The following is a 20,871-nucleotide window of genomic DNA, read 5'->3' as shown; positions in this document are numbered from 1 at the left end:
ATCTATATAAAAATCCAACTGAGCCACAAAAATTATATGTGAAATATAAGCATGGCAAAGCATATGTCCACAATAAATATGAAAGTTGATTCCGAAATCATTTTTTCCACGTGAAAAAAAATCCATGTGAGGAAGAGAAGGAGAGAACTGCAGTCTGATTATCTACCTTTTAAAACAATGATCAAGTTGTACAGCCTTCCAGGGATAAAGTTCACAGCAGCCTTCAATTTATGTGCTAGTATTTCTTGCCTGGCATATATTTAACAATATTTTCTTAGTATTGTCTGAGATGTGACCAAATAGAGCTATGGAGAAGGAAAAACAGAACTGCTACCCACAGATTTCAGGTTACCTGTGAACAGAGAGCTGCTTTGCTTCCTTCTGCTAACCACTGCATCTTGCTTTCCCAGGAGTTCTACGACAAATGGCCCATGAGGCTGGGGGAGGCAGAGCCTTACAAAGGCCCCAAGACACCCGACGGAAGAGTGAGCATCTCATTTGTTCTTGTTATGAGTCTTACTTTTGACACTGAGGTTGTACAGGTCACCTACATGTTTTTCCTCTTTCCATTTAGGAAGTTAACTTTTATAAGATTATTGACTATATTTTACATGGAAAAGAAGAAATCAAAGTCATTCCGTGAGTATTCACTGGCTGCCTGCAAATGTGCGGTGATTAAATTTATTGCTGGGATAGAATAACAACATGTCTGTATCTGTAGAAATCATTTAATTTTATTCTCTCTCTAAAGGTCACCTCCAGCAGATCACTGGTGTCTTGTCAGTGGATTGCCAACATATGTTGCTGAAAATGGATTTGTAAGTTCATAACAAAAATAAAAATTACAAGTTTTGTTTTGTGTAGTTCTTCTGATCAAGAGAAGAACAAATAAACTCCCCATACCCAAAAACCTCTACAAAAAAATATTGTGCCACCTCTAGTGTTACTGCTTCCCAGAGAAACCATGTGAATCAGTAGCCTGGACGGACAAGCCCTCAGTGCAAATGGCCAAAACATCAGGAAATTTTCCTTCCAATCATGGTGACATCAGAGAAATAAAGTGTGCATGTCTGATGTCATGTTCTGGATGTACAAACTCAGTCTCACAAAAAAAAAGTTAGTAAATCATTACATACAGGAGTTAAAAAAAACAAAAAACCAAACTTTTCCTTATTTCTGCTTCCTGGCTCTAAGTTGGAAGCATGGCTTGGGCCCAGGATGCCAAGACCTGTTTAGCTCCAAACTGGCAGTGCACCAAAGCTTCCACATGGTGTACAGCATAGTCTGCCAGCCAAGATAATAACTGTCATTCACCAAGACTTTGAATTATTAATCCTGCAGCATTTTTTATAACAGTAAGGACAGTACTTCATTATTTCTTTCTATAAATCCCCATGCCATTTTAAATTGGCATAGAAGCAGTTTTCTTAATCACGATGCTTATAAGCATGCACCGTGAGACATCATACATGAGGCAGTTTGCTATAAGCACTCCAGAATGACATCTGTCAGAATAACCAATTTAATTTTATAGCAACAATTCTGCTTTCTGTAGCTAATTAGGCTGCTCATTATTTTTTCATTAGAAAATATATTTGCATTTTTAAAATACCTGGCCAAGTCCTGGGGCATGTTATATTCCATTTAAACAATGTCTCTTTTTCTTTTCTTCATATTGCAGATTTGTAACATGATGAATGCGCCAGCAGATGAATATTTCACATTTCAGGTAATACCAGTAATGTTAACAGATGTAATAGAAAAATGTGTTAATGCTTTCCACCAATTAGTTACAGTTGCATGTATAATTTTCCATTAATTTGTGATTCACATGACCTAGTGTTAAGTTAGTTATCTTAATAGCTGTAACACTACTTTTAAAGAAATATGCAACATGTCCTGTTCTTTGTCTTTGCTACAGAAAGGACCTGTGGATGAGACTGGATGGATAATCAAAAATGTCCTGTCATTGCCTATTGTCAACAAAAAGGAAGAAATTGTGGGAGTTGCTACATTTTACAACAGGAAAGATGGAAAACCTTTTGATGAGTATGATGAACAGATCATTGAAGTAAGCTTAATAAGATAAAAGGCTTTAAGCAGCCATATATTAATCAAAATGTTATTATTGTGAAAAACACAGTTTAAAATGTCTAAACATTGTCTAGTAGGCTGTATTAACATCTAACCAAAAGTCTTCTACCTTCTTCACTATGTAGTTTCTTAAGAATCAGAGAATTTTATTTCACATTATAGACCTGAAGATTTGAGAGATCGTTATGTTCCAATAATGAACAAAAGTCAGATATTTATCATATCTGTTATAACAGCCAATATCTCCTAATTAACACAACTGGGCATGCAAGGATGGCACACTGCTTACCAATGGACATGATGCCTGTGACGACTGCTCAGAGAGCAACCACATGCACTTGGGCAAGATACACAGTGCATCCAAGTCCACCCAGCTAACTTAACCTCCATAAACCTCAAATTCTTGTATAGAAAATGAGAATATGGGCCCTTAACTACATAGGTTGAGATATACAGTGGCATTAAAAGCTGCAAGGTGCTAAGACACCCTGCTGATGGAAGTTACATGCCACTAACAGGTAGAGTTACATGATGCTTTTAAAAGGGCACTACCAGAAACTGGAGTTTAAAGAAAGTAAGTCCAAACTGTCAGTTTAACTATATTGTCAGGGTATCATCTCCACTTTTCTTGGCTTTGTCCCAGACTCTCACGCAGTTCCTGGGGTGGTCTGTTTTGAATACTGACACTTATGACAAAATGAATAAGCTTGAAAACAGGAAAGACATTGCTCAGGAGATGCTCATGTACCAGACAAAGGCCACTTCTTCTGAAGTTGAATCTATACTGGTGAGTTTCTGTCCAGAGCCAGATAATTGAAGTAGGAAATTTGCTGCACAGAAAGAAATGTTAAATTCAGTTAACATTCATTTTCATTTTTAGAAATACAAAGAGAAATTAAATGCAACGAATATAGAAGATTGTGATGAAAAGGATCTTATCAGGATTCTGGTAAGTTGTTACATTGAAAATTTGAACTCCCAGCGGCATGATTATACCAGAAAATACTGGGTCTTCATTGTAGTAGAAGTCATATGTAGCCAAATCCTGTTTAATACAATGACAAATACAAGCCAGATGGAGTTGGTTTAATAATATGTCTTCAGCTTCTTAGGTCCTCTGTTGTTTTTTGGGTTCACAACAGACCCTGTGTAGCTTCACATACCTTTTAAAATAAGTCTATTTTAGCTCTATGAAAAATTCCATCAATTAATAGATAAAATATTTTAAAATCTCTCCACTTGCAGAGCAACAATTCATAATTATAGTGCAGGCCTCCAAATTAAAAAAAAAAAAGAAAAAATTGGTATGGATATTTTGTCTCCAGAAAGCAATTAAAATGAATTCTTTATATGTTGTGGTGTCACAAATTTAAAGATCTATTATCTCCTGCAGTGCCAAGGCTGCATGCGAATGCTTTATCCTGTTAGAAGGCCTGGAATCCCCGCTGGCTAACTGGATAAAGCAGGTGTTTCTAGATCTGTGATTCACAAAGTAATGGGTCTTAAAACACCACTGCTCCAGGTTTCCTTGACTTTGACCTCAACCTCAGATCAGAGCAAATTTAAAGGAAAATTCTACTAGGTAAGAAGGAAACATTGTTGCATTGAAGTTCAGCCTTATTTGTTGAAGTATAGGCATAAGGGAATCATTGCGACCATATAATCTAAGTTTTGTATTGCATCAGACTTCCCTGATTTAACTCTTGTTTTGACTGGGGCACATCCTTTAAAATACAATACTGCTCTTCTCAGGCTTTGAGATGTACAGATGAAAAGTATTATGGAACAGCTTACAAGTAGCACTATTGCCGGTTAGGCTATTCAGTGTATATCCGCGCAGCATATGCAAAAGAGGCAAGTTAAATGCAATGTAAGGTTCTTAACTTTTATATACTGTGAGTTTTAGAGCATTCTGGAGGTTCTTCAGTGCAAGGAAGAGCTGGCCTGAGCTGTCTATCTACCCTTCAGAGTGAGAAAAATCCCCGAATGGCATCCAGCCAGCACCTAATAAAGTCTAGCACATGGGGAAAAGAATATGCACTTATGCTGTCCACTACTTCTGAAGTGGTCCCTCATTTTCATCAGTAGTCAGGACTGTTCAGAACAGGCTGTTTTAATCTACAGAAAGGACACAGCTAATACAGAATTACCACCAACCACAGAAGTAAAAAATAAATGACTATGTAACAGATTTGAAGTAAGCTATAACTGAATACTGTATGCTCTGTACATTTAAGCATCATAAGAGTATTTCCTTTATGCACATACTGAGTTCATTCAAGAGCCAAGCAGTGAAGAAGCCACCGCAAGCAGGCAAACCAGAACGCAGATATCCGCCACCACTCGGACCATTAACTGAATCGTTACAACTGATCTCGTAGGATTTTCCAGTCCACTTTCCATGCGCCAAATCAACTCTTCAGCATTCTCCATTAAGCGTAAAGAAGGCTATCACAGCTATAAAGAGAGAATCTCGTGGGAGGCAGGGAAAGACTGACTAATTTTGAGGGGTGGTTGTGGAGCAGAAGAACACACCAGCCCTGCAGAGGTTAAAACATCGACAGGATTCTACAGGAATCTTTGCTTGCCTATATAGTCTCTCCCAAAGAGGACAAGGCTATAGGTAGATGAGCATGTAAACATGCTTTCTGTTGTTTTAAAAATGATTACATTGTTATACTTTCTTCTACTTTTTAAAAAAAGTAAACAATATTTTATTCTAAGGTGGTCATTTTTGGTCACGGTACCTATAACTATTCCTAAGATCCCAAAGAAGGGCACCACCACTTACCAAGAACAGCAGGGCTTGTTGAAGCATTTTTGCCATGAAAAAGATTAACTGCAGCCTTGAAATTTGGCTAAAAGCTGGAGAATCATGAATTTTATCCCTGGTAGGAGAAACTCCAAGGCCTAGGACTTCCTAACCAAGGAAACATTCAGGTGTTCCACATAGGAACATGCTGGAATTCATGGTGGGGAGAAATACCAGCTGGCAAAGACTTCTACCTATTCTCTTTGAGAAGAAAACCAGCAGTGATCACCAGTGTTTCATAACTTAATACATGTTACTTTATATCTTCAAAGGTCCAAAGTTTCAGTACAATAAGAATACTGCCCCTAGGTGATGTTCCCACCAAAGTCAGGGCGGGGGGGTAGACAAAAATCCTTCCAACTTTGCTTTTGCCAGAAAAACTCTTGTGGTTTTGATTTTTCCCAACAGAAAGAAGAATTACCTGATCCAAAAGATTTAGAGCTTTATGAATTCCGCTTCAGTGACTTCCCCATTACAGAACACGGTTTGGTAACTTGTGGAATACGACTGTTCTTTGAGATAAATGTTGTTGAAAAGTTCAAAGTTCCAGCAGAGGTCTGATTTATTCTGTCTTATTTATTTTTCTTTCAAGATAGCAGAGAAATAGCTGACTGGAGGTACTTTAATATAGAAGTGTGCTACACTAAAAAATTAGTAATACGGATAACAATTATCCATTCTTAATTAAGCATTTACATATTTGTTATAAAGACTTAAAACTTATCCTGAAATTGTGTGACCTATGTAAGGAATTAAGTCAACATGCATTTACATAAGAACAGTTTGCTGGTTCCATGTTTAATTTAATGGAAATTAATTATGTTCATAGAACTTGCACATTTTCCCAGTAATTTTTTTTTTAAGACATTCCAGCATTTTGTTTTAGTTAACAGCACAGTCTCAACCACTTTTATTCATAACAGGTACTTACAAGATGGATGTACACTGTCAGAAAGGGTTACCGGGATATCACTTATCACAACTGGCGACATGGATTCAATGTGGGACAGACAATGTTTACTTTGCTAATGGTAAATTTGCTAGTATTAAACTTACATTCAGCATTTAGCTTTCCTTTCAACCCCAATTGCAAAATTCAGGCAGGCATATACTCAGAATGGTCTATTTTCTTTTACAGACAGGCAAAATAAAGAAATATTATACTGATCTAGAAGCCTTTGCCATGGTGGCTGCTGCTTTCTGCCATGACATTGATCACAGAGGGACCAATAATTTGTATCAAATGAAGTAAGTGCAAACACCAAAATATTTGGCCATGTGGTATTTATAATAGTAAATAAAAAAACAGTGTCTGTACCTGCAAAAAATAAGATGTATATATTCCATATCTGACTAGCATGAATAAATATTCATCCTACAGAAGAGAAAGAAATCGAGAGTTCTGCTAAGAGCAATTGTCATTACTGCTGGAGCACAAAGACAAAATGCAAAAGCAGACTATCTTAAAAGGAGCTCCTGAATTTGTAATTCATTTTTAAGAGAGACTAAGCTTTTGCAGTCCTTGGATTGTAGTGGTGCCTCATGCACATGAGGCCACAAAGAAATGAGAAAAGTGAATTAAATGGATAGCGAAGCCAACACTGTGGCAGTGGGTGGGAGCACAGAAGGCAACAGCACCTGAGGGGCCGGTGGCATTGTGTCGCACCTGCAAGGGCTCCTGCCCCAGAGCTGCCCCCAGCAGCCAGCGACAGAGTCACACTGGCCCTAATGGAGCAGATTAAAGCCTCAGGTGCAATTCTCATTCTCATTCTGTCCTTTCATGGCTTTCAGCATGCCTAAAAGCCTGTACCTGGTGCAGGGTTGTTTCGAGTTCATGGCAGACCTTCCCAGCTCCAGAGCATTCCGCAAAGGGTTCGGAGTACCATAATAACAATATCAAAAAAGCCTCTTTCCAGTCTGAAAACTGTTTCATGTGCTGTGAGAGGAATTCAATGAAGCAAATAGAAGACGACTGACATTATATGATCCAAAGGACAACCAATAATGTTGCCTCTAATTTTTTTTAAGGGAAGGAATATTTAAATGAAAAATAAGGAGACTAAAGAGGACCAGGCAGCAGCTTTTATGGTGGAAATTTTAAAACATCTGTGTCTGCTGTAATAACTACCAGGAGATAAAAAATTAGTTTAAGAATGTTCAAAAACACAACATCAAGATTTATACACAATCTAAGTGTATGGAAAACAGTTCCACATGGATTAGCTGACTGCCTTAAGCAGCAGCAGGATGTAAAATAAAAATTGTGTTCACTCTTACTGGTCTAGTGGTAACTCAAAAGGATCTTAAATAAAGAGCAGAAAGTCCCTAAATAGATTTTTTTTTTTTCAAGACAGCATAAGCACTTTTCTGGAGAGGGATTCAAGATGTGGAACTTAAACAGACAAAAGACAATTCAGCGAGAGACAACGGGATTTAGAATGTGTTCTTTTTCTCAGTTTCCCACTGGCCAAATCGGCCAGCTGTTGTTCCCCCATTCAATTTACTGATTTATGTAGATCCTTTCCTGAGATATGTCTCCTCATAATAGAGGATTCTGAGCTAAAGAGCTTGCATTCTGCTACAGCATCTAAATGCCAGTAAGCTATGCACATCACGAGGTTACGCTTTGCAACTCATGTTCCTTTTTATTCCGAGTATGCAAAATACCCTAAAGTATTTGTGTTTTTGTTGTTAGTAGATGTTTGTCATAACCCAACATGAATTCATTTTATTTTAAACTTACCTGCATAATTATGCATTGTAGTGAGACCCACTCTTCTCCTGAAGAGTAGTCAACCTACCATTTAGTCTTTCATGGTATTTGTAAGGGCTTCTGAGTGCTAGCCAGACAACACAAGTTTCTCAGACTGTTATGTGTGTCAAAGGATTATAACCATAATTTTCTTAGCAGTGTTTCCCACCAAGTGCATCTCCAGCACGATTCATTCTCCTCCCCTGCCCCTAGACACACTCCTCCCAGCAGAGGCGTTTCAGATCATGTGCTGGGACGCTCAGGGATTTTCTGATTATTGTCAGGGATTCTCCAGGTGACGTAAGAGAGGGAGAATGAGATGCCAGTTCTTATTCGGCTGACTGCCACTCATCCAAATAACTTTAAGGGAGCTTTAAATCTTCCAACTGTGGTCTTTCCTAGCTGAAAGCCCTCTGTGTGAGGTCAGACATGGTAAAGCTATTTATAAATAAGTTATCAGGCTTTACCACTACAGTTTTAATCACGAGGCAGGAACTAAAGGTAGCAGACACCAATCCTCCTGGGTCACTTCAGACTTACCAGCTAAGGGAAGAAGGAGGAAAATACACTGCTGAAGATTCAGAACCAGCTAAAGTGGAGACAGGACACTTCTCCCTTCCTCCCAGTACCATAAACTCAAGTGCAATTACTTCTGCTTGAAGCTCAGCCCAAGATCAGAGGAAGGGTTTACAAGTGCTGTGATACTCATATCTGAACTGTCATGACTTGCACAGTCCATAAAACTGATTTTGTTTTGACTTTTTTTTTGAGAGAGAGAGAACCCAAGAGCATTAGAGGAATTAAACTGCATTATATCATTACTTTATATTTAAGCAATCATAGTTAGAAACACGAGGGGCACAGGCCACGTTCAATACAGACAGACAAGAGTTTGAAAGCCAAACCACACAATAAATACTAAAAGCTAGAGAAGGGCTACTTTTCAAATATGCAGAAGGTGTGTAGATTAAACAAACAGCAAAACTGAATGTGAAAGCTAAAACAGAGGCACGCCTTCAAAAACACAGTTTTTGAGTTTTGAGAACTCAGTGGGCGCTGAACACACAGTGCTAATTTCTGTCGTTTCTCAACCGCAACGGTGAAGGCAAGCAAATATTTTCCTGCTCTGCATCATGCCAATGGTTAATAACGATATAGTAAACTATCGAACATACAAATCAGAAGCATTTTAATCCTAACAAATCTCACCATGAATTAAAAAACGTTGCTTCTGAAATACTATGAACAACTGCTTCTTTTTCAACAGGTCAGCGGCTCCACTGGCAAAACTTCACGGCTCATCCATTTTAGAAAGACATCATCTAGAGTACAGCAAAACCCTGCTGCAAGATGAGGTTTGTATACATGAATCTTCTGCTAACACTAAAAGCTCTAATTAAGTTATGACCTTCCAAGTTTTTTCCGGTTTCATTCATTCCTCTAGGTCCAAATGAAGAGCTTATGTTCAAATTCATGAGTTTAAACTAAGTTCTTATGCATTTGGGGCAGTGGTGCACTGTGCACTTGCAGGGAAACCCCAGGGTATCTGCCAGAAAGACTCATTCAAGAGAAAAAAGCCTGTCCTCTAGGCCTCACGCGCACACTCTTCACTTCTTTCTACCCTCACAAAACACCAGTGCTGAAACCAAAGCAGAAAATAAGAGGTGTCCTAGTTAAAGTACTGCCCTTGACTTGGGGGGGGGGGGGGGGCTGGACGCAGCTGCCGCAGCAGCGGGCACAGGGAGGGAGGGAGGCAGCCGGATCAGCAGCTGCTCTCGGCCCCGCCAGGCCCACACGAGCCCCCGGCCGCGCTCAAACGCGCCAAGCAGTGCCGCGAGGCTCCGCTGGAGCTCCCGTCACCAATCCTCCCCGATGCCAGCAGGGAGCCCTCTCCTCGCAGCCTTTCCCCTTCCCTCCTGCCGCCCTCACCACCTCCCCTGCTGCCCCCGTCCCGCTTCCCACCCCAGCTCCGTCGCCGAGCCGGGCAGAGGCGCCTCTCGGGCGCTTCCTCGCGCTCGCAGACGGCCCTGCTGTCCCTTGCTCCGCCACCCTCCTCCCGGAGCGGCTGCGCTGGAACTGCCCCTGCAGCACACGGGCCGAGCGGGATGGCGGCCGCGGCGTGGGGAGCCTCCCTTGCCCCCACCCAGGCCCGCCGCCGCTGCTGCTCGAAGGCAAGAGGCCGTTCACAACGCTTCGGCGCCTATTTCGCAGGGAAATAATCCACAGAGTTTTAACAGCCAAGGCCGGATCACCCCTGGCCCTGCCGGCCCGCGGCCTAGGCGCTGCGGCCGCCGCTCCTCCCTGGCTTTGCGTTTGCTGGTCGCTGCAGCTACGCCGCTTCCCGACCTCGGGAGGGCCTAATCAGAATAAACCTGCGTGTAGCACAACAACCATAAACAAAACAGAAGATTTATGATTTGTTAAAGCATACAAAATGTTTGTTTACCTGTCTATTTGTGGCACTGTTGTAGCTTTTTTTAATGTGAAAAGCCAGCACCTAACCACAGCGCCACGGTCCAGGATCGCTGGAGGCCCTGAGCAGCGGCACCACGAGGCCCTGTGCTCTCACGCCTGCTCGTCTCCTCGGTTAAAGAGGGAAGGAAAACCAGGAGACTTAGAAAAACACCAAGTGTGATACTGCTATTCCCTTTGCTAGGGACAGACATCATATTTAAATTAAAGAGGTGACGACACCTGCAGGGTTTCCCAGTGCCTAAATAGCAGCAGGCCCCAAGCAAGTGTGGCAGCTGGTTGTGCCAACCCAGGCAAACAGCCGGCAAAGGGCACTGCTCCGGGGACTTAAAGCCGATGTCGTCAGGTTTATGGGTGCAACCTGTAAAGAAATGGTGAGGAACTGCCGCTGCTTTACTAATTACATGGAGTACAGGTGATTCTGTTTGGTTTTAATTTGTGTTTAATTAATGTACAGCAATAGGCGACTTGAAACCCTTTGAGCCAGTGGGGATGTAGTTATTGGTGTGGTCTCTGGAGACAGCGTCTTGGAGCTGCCTGTGGGTCGCGCAGATATTTGGTTGTTTACTCTGGTCCCTTGCTGCTGTCCATGCAGGGCTCCTTCCTGCTCTCACCACCATTTTCATGCTGGCCGGTAGCTTGATCCCTCCCTGCCTTGCAACCAACTTTTCAATTTTTCCATCTTTCCTCTTAAAAGGAGCACTTCTTTAACGGCGTTGGTTTCCCAGCCCCTGCGGCTTGGCAAGAGCCGTGCCCTGGCTCACCAAGCGGGCACACAGTGCCTGAGAAATACAGGGTTTTACTAGCAGTGCTCCCTAATCCCAGTCTTTTAGGACACGGGGACCCAAAGCGCTCCATATTTCGGTCATCTGTAAGGGCACCCAACAGAGTAACTCCTTGGCTTTCCTCGCTCCTGTCTGGAGATTGTACTGCACATAGGTCCTTGCTCTCATTTCAGCAACCCCGCTGCTGGAAATGAACCTTTTCTGCCTTCCTCGGCCCTTGGGGCGAACAGGGCTGCAGGTTTGGAAGTGCAGCCTCCCCTTCTTTCCCGATCCTCTTAATCTCAACAGCAAAGACTAAACTATACCTTTCTCTTCCCCTTTACTCTGCAAGACTAAAATAAAATTACATAGGCCTTAAGTAACTCTTCCAGGATCAGCTGCTGCAATAGAGTAGATTTTTTTTATATTATATACCTATAAATATCATATTTTACCCATAGATTGCTTCAGCCACTAAGATTTGGTTAGTGCATGTAACATTGCTGTAGAAAATCATACGATGTGGTGATTTACAAGTTCATATTTGGAGCTCAGTATTGGATGGTTCTGCAGCCCTAATTCACAGAAATACTGGTATTTAAGCATGTGAATTGCTCTTGTGAATAAGGGCCACCTTTGTCAATTGAAGAATTTTTAATTCGTAGTAATTTATATTGATTCAGGGACAGTAGTTGGCCATGTATGCAGTTTTGTTATGCTATTCTATGGGACAGCCTGTATAGTGCAAAACAAAGACAGTTTAATAAGAGGAATTGAACTCGTAAACTTTCCATCTTTCAGAGTTTAAACATCTTCCAGAACCTAAATAAGCAACAGTTTGAAACCGTTCTACATTTATTTGAAGTTGCAATAATAGCAACCGACTTGGCATTGTATTTCAAGTAAGTACTAAATTCTGTATAATTCCCTACCAAAAAAATGTCAACCCCATAAAATTTACAACTGTAGTTTTGACTTGTGATATACAGAGTACAGAGCTACATTTAAAATTGTTATTAAATAAGCCTCATTCCCGTAAAACCCAAGACATTCTTAGATTCATTATAAGCTTTCAAACTTCAGAACACACAAATGTCTCTAATGCTTAGCATAGATTTAGTAGGTCAGTCAAATATGCTTTTATTTACAGCAAACACTGTATTTTAGAAGTGCAGATTCGTAACGTAATCGTAAGGTTGTGTGTGCACGTGTGATATTTTTTGTACCATGTTACAATTACTCATACTAAACATGAGTATGCTTAGGCCATGGAAATTAAGCTGTTGGTTTAAAAACAAGACTACAAACACTTACTGATCCCAGTGCTAAATATGCTAAGGACTCCAAAGATCAAATCATCCGTCCTGTTCTTAAATTACTGACTTAACATACTTTTATAATGGGTATTTTCCTTAAAGATAAATGGAGCCTTTTTTTTTTTTTTTTTTTTTTGGTCCAGATGTCTTATGACTGGGACAATTTAAAGCCAGGGACAGTAAACAATTTGATAACCTTTTCCACTGCAGATATGAAATTTCAATGAACAGTAACTCCATTAGAATATTTAATTCACTCTAAATGCAAAATAAGAGATTTATTAAGCAATAGCAAGACACATTTATGCTTTTCATAGTTCCTCTTAGTCAGGTCATAGTGCCTCTTAGGGTTTCAGGGTGGATTAGGGGGAAGAACATAATTAGCATTTGTTTCACTTTTCCAATTCGTTATCTCACAGGAACTATTATGAAGGAAAACATGTGATCCTAAAGAAAGAAGAATGTCACACAAAACAGTTTAATATGACGAGTTGGGAAATCTGTTATCTCTTTCTTCATACGGAACCTTGACATAATACTGCACATGTCAGCAATCTATAGCAAAATCTAAATGTGTTAGGTTAACTGAAAAACTTATCTTTCGGTTCAACGGGAAGGAGGTGTCACTCTGATAATACTATGACTAGGATACTACTATGGAAAAGCATAAATGTGGGAAATACGTTTTTCTGTTTTTTTTTTTTTTTAATGCAGGATCTTTTGTTCACTGATACATGGTTTATTTGTATGTTTTAACAGGAAAAGAACTATGTTTCAAAAGATTGTGGATGCAATTGAAAAAATGGAAACAGAAGATGAGGCGATTAAATATATATCTATTGACCCAACCAAAAAAGAAGTTATCATGTAGGTGGTTAATATCTTACATTTTATTCAGTCAGTTATCAAGGACTGGATTTTAAAAGCATTTGGGCACCTAGACATGTAAATTAAGAACTGGTGTTACTTTTAAAAAATGATGAGCTAAACCATGTTTTTGAATTGGAACTAGATGGCTACAGGCTTTTCAAAATCTGCCCCCACCTGCATCTTAGGTATTTAAATTCCTTAAAAAATCTGGATCCTATTTTTTTTTTTCTTTCATCATCCTAACTATATGCCTGTTCTGTTTTGTTTTTACAAAGGGCTATGATGATGACTGGATGTGACTTGTCTGCTATAACCAAGCCTTGGGAAGTGCAAAGTAAGGTAGGTACTTTTCAAACAGACAGTACTGCGCGTATGTTGTCTGTTTTATTGCCTATTTGGTGCATGATCATTTAAAAAAAATACATATTATCATTTACTAGATATTTAACTATTTGAACCCAACTGTATTTCCAGAAAACAACCTCTATTTTTCTGTCAGTGTAAGTGCTCCACAGTGCTTCTCCCCAGCCAAACTCCACAATTGTTCCACCCCTCTCTACTCATCAATCAGCCCAAACTGGTCTCCCAGCTTGTGTCATCCATTCTAACTTCCCTTAAATGCCACTCACTTTCATTTTGTGTTGTTTGATTTTTGCTATTTTGGGGTATTTTTTAGGGTACAGCTTTAACAACAGCATGATTTGAATTAATTGTGTCCATTCTGTACATTCTAGTTCCATTTCAAGGTAGCTTAATCATGCTAAAATAAATTCTATAAAGCAGTGTGGCACTGCTTTGTACATAAGTACTTCCAATACTTCAGTACTCATTGACCATCACGCTCAAGCTCATCAATTAGCCTTACAGGTATAAGTTTTAATAATGCATAATTGAAACAGCTGCAAGATGCCTGTGGGGCCTTCTAGGCGGTACACATTGCAGGTATTAGAAGATTCTGTTATGTTGCTGATACCGTCTTACTGTTGTCGATAATCTATTGTTTAGTCAGCATGCACCACGTTTTCAAAGTGGTAGAGATTAGTTATTTGCTGGAAAAGGCCTTACAGTACACTAGAGAGTATCTGCAAGCATGGAAAGAACTGCATGACTATTTCTGCAGGGATTAAAGAGTGGAATTTTATTGCTTTTGACCAGTACTCCCTATTTCTGGAAAACTGTTTAAGCTACTCAGAGAGAAGCTAGCAATGAATAAGTTCTCTTTTTGTGGGACGGAAGTTAGTAACAATAGTTAAATGGTAAATTGAGAGTACACTGATTTAAGTAGTAACGCATCAGCTCTCAGTTAATCCACATTTTCTGGAAAATCTTGTCTTTTCTTTGCTTTATTTTTGTTTTAATTGACTGCTTTCTGCATAGATTTCCATTGAATTACACTCAGAAATTGTGATTTTCAGGTTGCCCTCATGGTTGCAAATGAATTCTGGGAGCAAGGTGACCTGGAACGAACTGTGCTACAGCAACAACCAATTGTAAGTACTAAACAGTTTATCTGTGTTAAGCAATAATTCCTATTATTAAAAATACTGACTAGATATTGGTCTATTATGATTCCTATATTGTTATACCAAAAAGCATGATATCTACATTAAATTACCACTATTCTGTTCTAGCCTATGATGGACAGAAACAAAGGAGATGAACTACCTAAGCTCCAAGTTGGTTTCATAGATTTTGTGTGTACATTTGTGTACAAGGTAAGAATAAATGTTTTGGTTTTCCCTTTGCAGCAAGTCTGATGGCACTATCAAACAGTTGTAGTTAAAAAATTCTAGACATCAGCAAGACTCTTGGTCATGGGGTAAATAACTATCACAAGAGGCATAATTTTTAATCTTTTGTTATTTAGAAAAATTTGCTCCAAAAAGTAAATTTAAGAGACGCTATAAAGTGAAGATCACAGTGGAACTTGAAGGCACTCAGCTTTTCTTACTATCTTGAAAGACTGAGGAGTTCAAAAGCCCAACATAATTCTTCACAGTCCCATTAAATATGAAGGAGGCAACATGTGGATGCTTACAGCAATCAGTGAAAACAATGACACAACAAACAGAATATGAAACTTGCAATTATTCTGGAAGTATAGATATTCCATACTTTCTGGAAAGCACAGAAATGCCAACATTATTAATCTCTGTCTAGCTTTTACTATTATCCCAAAATATCATGTAGCAAAATGACATGTAATATTTTAACATCTTCAGGAGCATCCTCAGCTGCTTGGAATATGATGTTGCTATAAGATACTAGACTTTATTATCATTGTATGTTATATAATTGATACCAATAATCATAGTATCACAGTGATGTTTGTATTATATGAACCAGGCTATCAAATATGGTGGATCAGGGAAGATATTAAAACATATATTATATAATGCCAATCTCTTCTAACAAACAAACCGTATGCACAATATGGCATTATTTCAACACAGAATTTTCAGTAATATGCCCCTACTGGCAAAAAGAACATGCTCTGGAATGTATACCAGCATTTACTAGCACTTTTTTCTTTGGGTAACTTTTTCTCTTCCAAAGAAAATCCATTACCAGAGACAGTAAGTGCTTGCAAAAATGTGAAACTAAATAAAATCCATTAATCTGGTACACATACTGAAATAATTCGATTTAATAGAAAAAAAGAAAGCAACGTTTTCTTTGCACAGCAGCAGTATTTCCACAAATTCATAATTTACAAATCATGTGTCTTTAAAAACCTCTAATTTACTAATTTAAATCGTTTGTATAGGAATTCTCAAGGTTTCACAAGGAAATTACACCTATGTTTGATGGTCTTCAAAACAACAGGGTTGAATGGAAATCACGAGCTGATGAATATGAAGAGAAGATGAAAGTTACTGAGGAACAAAAGAAAAAGGAAGAAGAAGCAGCTGCCAAAAAAGGTTAAATAACTTTTACGGTTTTCATACATATAAGGGAGTCAACATATTTTTTCTCTCTGAAATTCACACACTGCAGTATTCTATTAAACTTTACACTAATGGCATGTGAGCTCTGAATTAGCCAGATTAACTCTATCTTTAGTTGGAAGAGGAGTTAAAGGTAGTATAAATCCAGTGCACTAACCTGATTTTCTAAACTGCAGTATTATAGAAAATAGGATCATAACAAAGGTGAAGGGAATGTAAAATTTCTTTGGTCTTAAGGCTTAAAGACTAAACATAATAAAACACCTATTTAGCTGTGAGTGCTGCAGTCATCTGAAACACAAAAAATGCAGCAATTCTATGTGGCATCAGAATCAAATATATTAAAATGCTTTGCTTAGGCTGAAAATGAAAATCATCAAGAAAATAGATGAGAATGGATAGTTTGCTTTTGGAACATAGAAAGCAGTGTGTATCCCCAGTCCTCTTCCAAGTTCAAGATAAAGCTTTTGGCTTTAGTTTCCTATCATCAGTTTCTTGGCTAAAAAAATTCTCTCACAAAGTGCAAATTTAACACTAATCTTAAGTTCTAAAATTAAAAGTATGGTTTTGCATGTGATGACCTGGAAAAAAAATCTGGTTTGGTAGAAACTGAGAACCTATCACTCAGTGTAAGAGTGAAACAAGTCCATTATTTTGAATCTGTAGGGCATTTAGAATATTAGATCAACAGGTCTGCCAATCAGCTGAAATGCCTGAAAAGGTTCAGAGATTAAAACAAAAATATGCATGATTTCTACAGAGTGATTTATTGTCAGCTATAGTTTGGAGAAGTTAGTTTAATAGTGTGTTTCACATCTTCAAAATATAAAACAGTACTGAATAATTTATTTGTTAATCAGTGTCTGTGGGAAATAGGTGAGTATTCTTCACATTTCACACAGAAGAGAGGCTACTCAAGGCCACGCATCAAGTTACTGTCAGATTTTGGAGCAGATCTGTTCTTGGCTCCTAAAATAAATGATATTAGGCCCAAATTCAAAAAATATTGTTGCAAAGTGGTTAAAAACACAAAGTTACATGATTTATTCAAAGCAGATTTTTGAAAGAGAAGTCTAATAAAATGAATCAAATATGATTGTCCAAATAAATCTTTAAAAGTTTAGAACACATTGTACTTTATCATGCCAAATTCAGCATTATCCTCCAAGCAGTCAGCATTTCATATATTCTTACAGGGCTACAGAGATAATTTGCAAAAAAATACAAGAAAAATTTTGGCCTGCTTGCACTCTTATATCACTTACACACACTTTCACAGGAATGATGTCCACCTCCATCATATTAAAGATTAATTTACTGCTGACAACAAGGTGGTTGGGAATATGAACAAAGTACTCTTTCCTTGCTCTGGAATGTGAGCATCTGAACGTCACAGAAATACCGGGGGGGAGGGGGAACAACAAACAGGACCTACTCACAAACCTCCTTATATATCTGCTCTCTTGGCAAAGAGTATAGTTACTTGAAGTCTGGTCCTATGCTGTTATGTGTAAGGTTCTTCTTAACTAAAAAACAAATAAAATGTTTAGGAAGAGTCATGTACTTGCACTCCCACTTGAAATTAGGACCATTTTAAATCACTGGGATTTTGGAATCACTTAAGTCACTGTGACTTAGGGAAAGAAGTTATCTTCCCACAAGAAACATTACACAGGCAAGCATGGACAGACTGACTTACAGGAGCTAAAGATTTGGCCTTCTTTGCATATCATAACTGATATTACAAAAGTCTAAGTGAATCATTTTCCATCTTTTTAAATGTGCACTGGAATGAGGCCATGCACATTTGTGAAAAACAGATCTGACACTGTCAAATCAAGGCCATGTAAATATATGGGCTTGTTAAGTGACTTAATACAAACAACTAGTATAATACATGCTGAACCATGCTCAGTTTTCTAGATCACACTGACCTGGCTATTCTTAGCCATTCAGGAGAGAGAAAACAAAATAAACATATTTGCTGAACCACTACAGTGGAAAGTTCAGAACAGAAATTAAAATGGAGTACAGCATTATACTAAGAAAATAATATATATATTTAATAAGTGTTGATTATATCCACAAATTACAGAGGGTAGGACACTGATCATGTGACATGTTTCAATGCAGGTGGAAAGGGTCGAAAATGACCTAGTAACATGGTGATCCACAGCTTTCAAATGTAAGTTTTAATTCTAATATTGGTATCTTACCTTAAATGAACCTGGAAACGCAACCTATTACATTGAAAGATCTGAACTATGACCACTAAAAATCTGTGGAATCATTTGAGAGAGACATTAACAGAATCAGTAGCTACAGATAAAAAAACATACAAAAAAATCTCTCTCTTGATTGGTAATTACAAAGGGATTCATGCAGGGTTGGTTAAAAGTTTATACAATTAGGTCAAATTCAAGTTTTTGTTTATCTTCTCCTTCAAAAATAGTTTCAAATATTATACTGATGCAACAGTTTATTTCCTTTGCATGGCTTGCATTCCTCAGTTTTGTATGTATGGGACAGAGTTAAATACACATAACTACTGAAACTTTCCAGTAAGAGTGGTTCAGTGTGTTTCGTCCTTTCAGAAATGTTGATATCAACTGCTCCAATATGTATGTGTGTATGTGTATATATTTATTTATTTATACTATGCATTGTTGTTTCATATTCTGATTTCCCAGATAAGTAGTGAAAACATTCAATTTTCAGAAGGTCAAACACACATAACATCCATATCACAAAAGCAACACCTGATAAAAAAAAAAAAGGAGCGCAACTGAAATGAACAGAAAATATTCACATTCCTTTCCTTCTCTGTTTTTTAGCTGAAAATGCAGCTGGAGGTGGTGGTGGAGGTGGAGATGAGGGAAAATCCAAAACATGTATAATTTTGTAATACATAGTCACAAAGACACTGTTTCTGCTACAGAAAAGACTTCTAGAAAGTACTTCAATGAGCCCCGTGGATTTCTGCTTCGCGTAGAATAGTACAGATCCATCTCTTAACAATCCTCTTAAGCATCTGCCATTTGTTGGAAATAATTTTTAATGGAGTAAAAGAAACAGTTACAATTAAAAACTGAAAAATCAAAAGACAGAAGAAAAAATGATTAATGGTGCAAAATGAGTTAACTGTGAAGTCTTGATATTATTTCACGTCACAATTTCTACACAATATTTTTATTAAAATATATAACTTCTGCACATTATCCTGAATAATATAAATAATTTTAATAGATCTTATATGAAATTACTGAATGAAACTTAACATGCATAATTCAATCAAAGAATTACGGATTTCATAACTTGTGTATTTAGATTTTTATATTATGTGTATTTCCATAATCTGGAATTGTGTCCTTTTCCTTCATACTCCATACTAGATACAATTCTAGAGGTAAACATTTATTTCACTTTAGGAAAATTATTCCCTGGATCATATCTATAAGAAGCAGATCCATGGTACACAGTCTTTTTCCAAAACTACCAAGGATAAATCTGTAAATTGTACCCATAGCTTGGAGAAACCATTCCATTGTTCATGTCAAGTGGCTCTGCCCATGGTTCCTAAACTGACTACCTTTTATTTTTGAAAACCTAAAAAGGCAGGCCATCAACATCATTTAAATGAAAATTCACTGATACCTATAGCAGTATATCTACAGCAGGCTCTACTACATTCAATGTCATTTTAAAAGGCGCATGTGCCCGGGATACACCCTTTTAAAATGCAATAAAGGGACAGAATTTTCCAGTATTTGAAAACCAGTGAACAGGCATCAGTTTAATTTTGGGAAGGAGAGGACAGAAGAAGTAGGCCATGTCAGAAGTCACTTATCTCCCTTTCCACCACTGCACGCAAATTAGCTTTTTGTAAGAAACATTCGTCTTCCAAAAAGCCCTTCTGTCCTTGAAGAATGACAGAGAGCACTCCACTCCGTACCTACTACTCGGGTCCCGTGAAGCTGGCTCCTCCTACAGATAAAGGAAGGAAAACAGCTAGTATATTATGCCTGTATCTAAGCATTCAGTGGATCCAGTCCTGTCTCCTCCTAAGAAGAGAGGGATGTCAAATGCAGAAGAGCAGAACTACATGTTTTTTTTTCTCAGAAGGGATCTTTCTCAGCATCCACAGAGAGGGGAGAAAGATTTGCCCTACTATACACCCTTCTAAGAATGCTCTACACACATATTGTACAGCTATCATCAGAAATTAAGACAAATATACAAAAAGTTTCCCACTTACTATATCCTTACCTACAACTAGGCCAAATCTTTTATGCAAACTTCACAATGCCATAAAACTGGGTATCACGTATTATTTTCTGTACTACATCTAAATACAAAAGGAAGCTATTTCAAGGTTGTTTCATTAAGTAATTTCATTCAAACTGTATTAAATGATGTATTTAATATGTATATTGTACCATTTTATAACTGTGTTTTGAAGACCCAAAGAGGAGTTAGTTATTCAGAACACATGCCTAATGCACAGCACTTGCAGCAACAAATATAGCAACACATTCTACAAAAGCCCCTTCGGGCAAGTTGCATACATGTAAGCAGATTGCTGCAGACTGGATTTGGCTCTCAACCATGCTTGCAAGATGACAGAGAATTAATCTTTAAATCCATCTTCTTACCTAAAGAAGCCTTCATACAAGCCTACATTTATTTGTTACTCAAGGACATCCTAAATGTGTCCTTGTACTGTCATCTATTATGCAAGTACAAACTGTTAAAAATGTAATTAATATTACTTGTAAATAGAGTTCTCTATTGATAGTCACGTGAGTGCATGTAATATGTTCATAAATATACTGCAACCACCTCT

General features: G+C 38.2%; 1 protein-coding gene across 1 annotated transcript in view; it reads left to right on the top strand.

The window, feature by feature from the left end:
• The window catches only part of PDE6C (phosphodiesterase 6C), a 30,926-nt gene extending 10,116 nt beyond the window's left edge, over positions 1-20,810 (top strand). Inside the window, exons 5-22 of the mRNA XM_013951146.2 lie at positions 411-485; positions 575-639; positions 752-818; positions 1,682-1,729; positions 1,922-2,071; positions 2,738-2,881; positions 2,975-3,043; positions 5,315-5,461; positions 5,830-5,937; positions 6,045-6,154; positions 8,926-9,013; positions 11,696-11,796; positions 12,970-13,077; positions 13,356-13,419; positions 14,496-14,570; positions 14,712-14,795; positions 15,848-16,001; positions 18,863-20,810. Of these exons, the coding sequence (XP_013806600.2) occupies positions 411-485; positions 575-639; positions 752-818; positions 1,682-1,729; positions 1,922-2,071; positions 2,738-2,881; positions 2,975-3,043; positions 5,315-5,461; positions 5,830-5,937; positions 6,045-6,154; positions 8,926-9,013; positions 11,696-11,796; positions 12,970-13,077; positions 13,356-13,419; positions 14,496-14,570; positions 14,712-14,795; positions 15,848-16,001; positions 18,863-18,933 (1,728 nt within the window). The 3' untranslated portion in view covers positions 18,934-20,810. The remainder of the gene's footprint in view (positions 1-410; positions 486-574; positions 640-751; positions 819-1,681; positions 1,730-1,921; positions 2,072-2,737; positions 2,882-2,974; positions 3,044-5,314; positions 5,462-5,829; positions 5,938-6,044; positions 6,155-8,925; positions 9,014-11,695; positions 11,797-12,969; positions 13,078-13,355; positions 13,420-14,495; positions 14,571-14,711; positions 14,796-15,847; positions 16,002-18,862) is intronic.
• Positions 20,811-20,871: the final 61 nt, after the last annotated feature.

This window comes from Apteryx mantelli, chromosome 7 (genome assembly GCF_036417845.1).
Source record: "Apteryx mantelli isolate bAptMan1 chromosome 7, bAptMan1.hap1, whole genome shotgun sequence".
NCBI lineage: Eukaryota > Metazoa > Chordata > Aves > Apterygiformes > Apterygidae > Apteryx > Apteryx mantelli.
The sequence above is the reverse complement of the archived record's forward strand: the minus strand, read 5'-3'. Positions and strand labels throughout refer to the sequence as shown.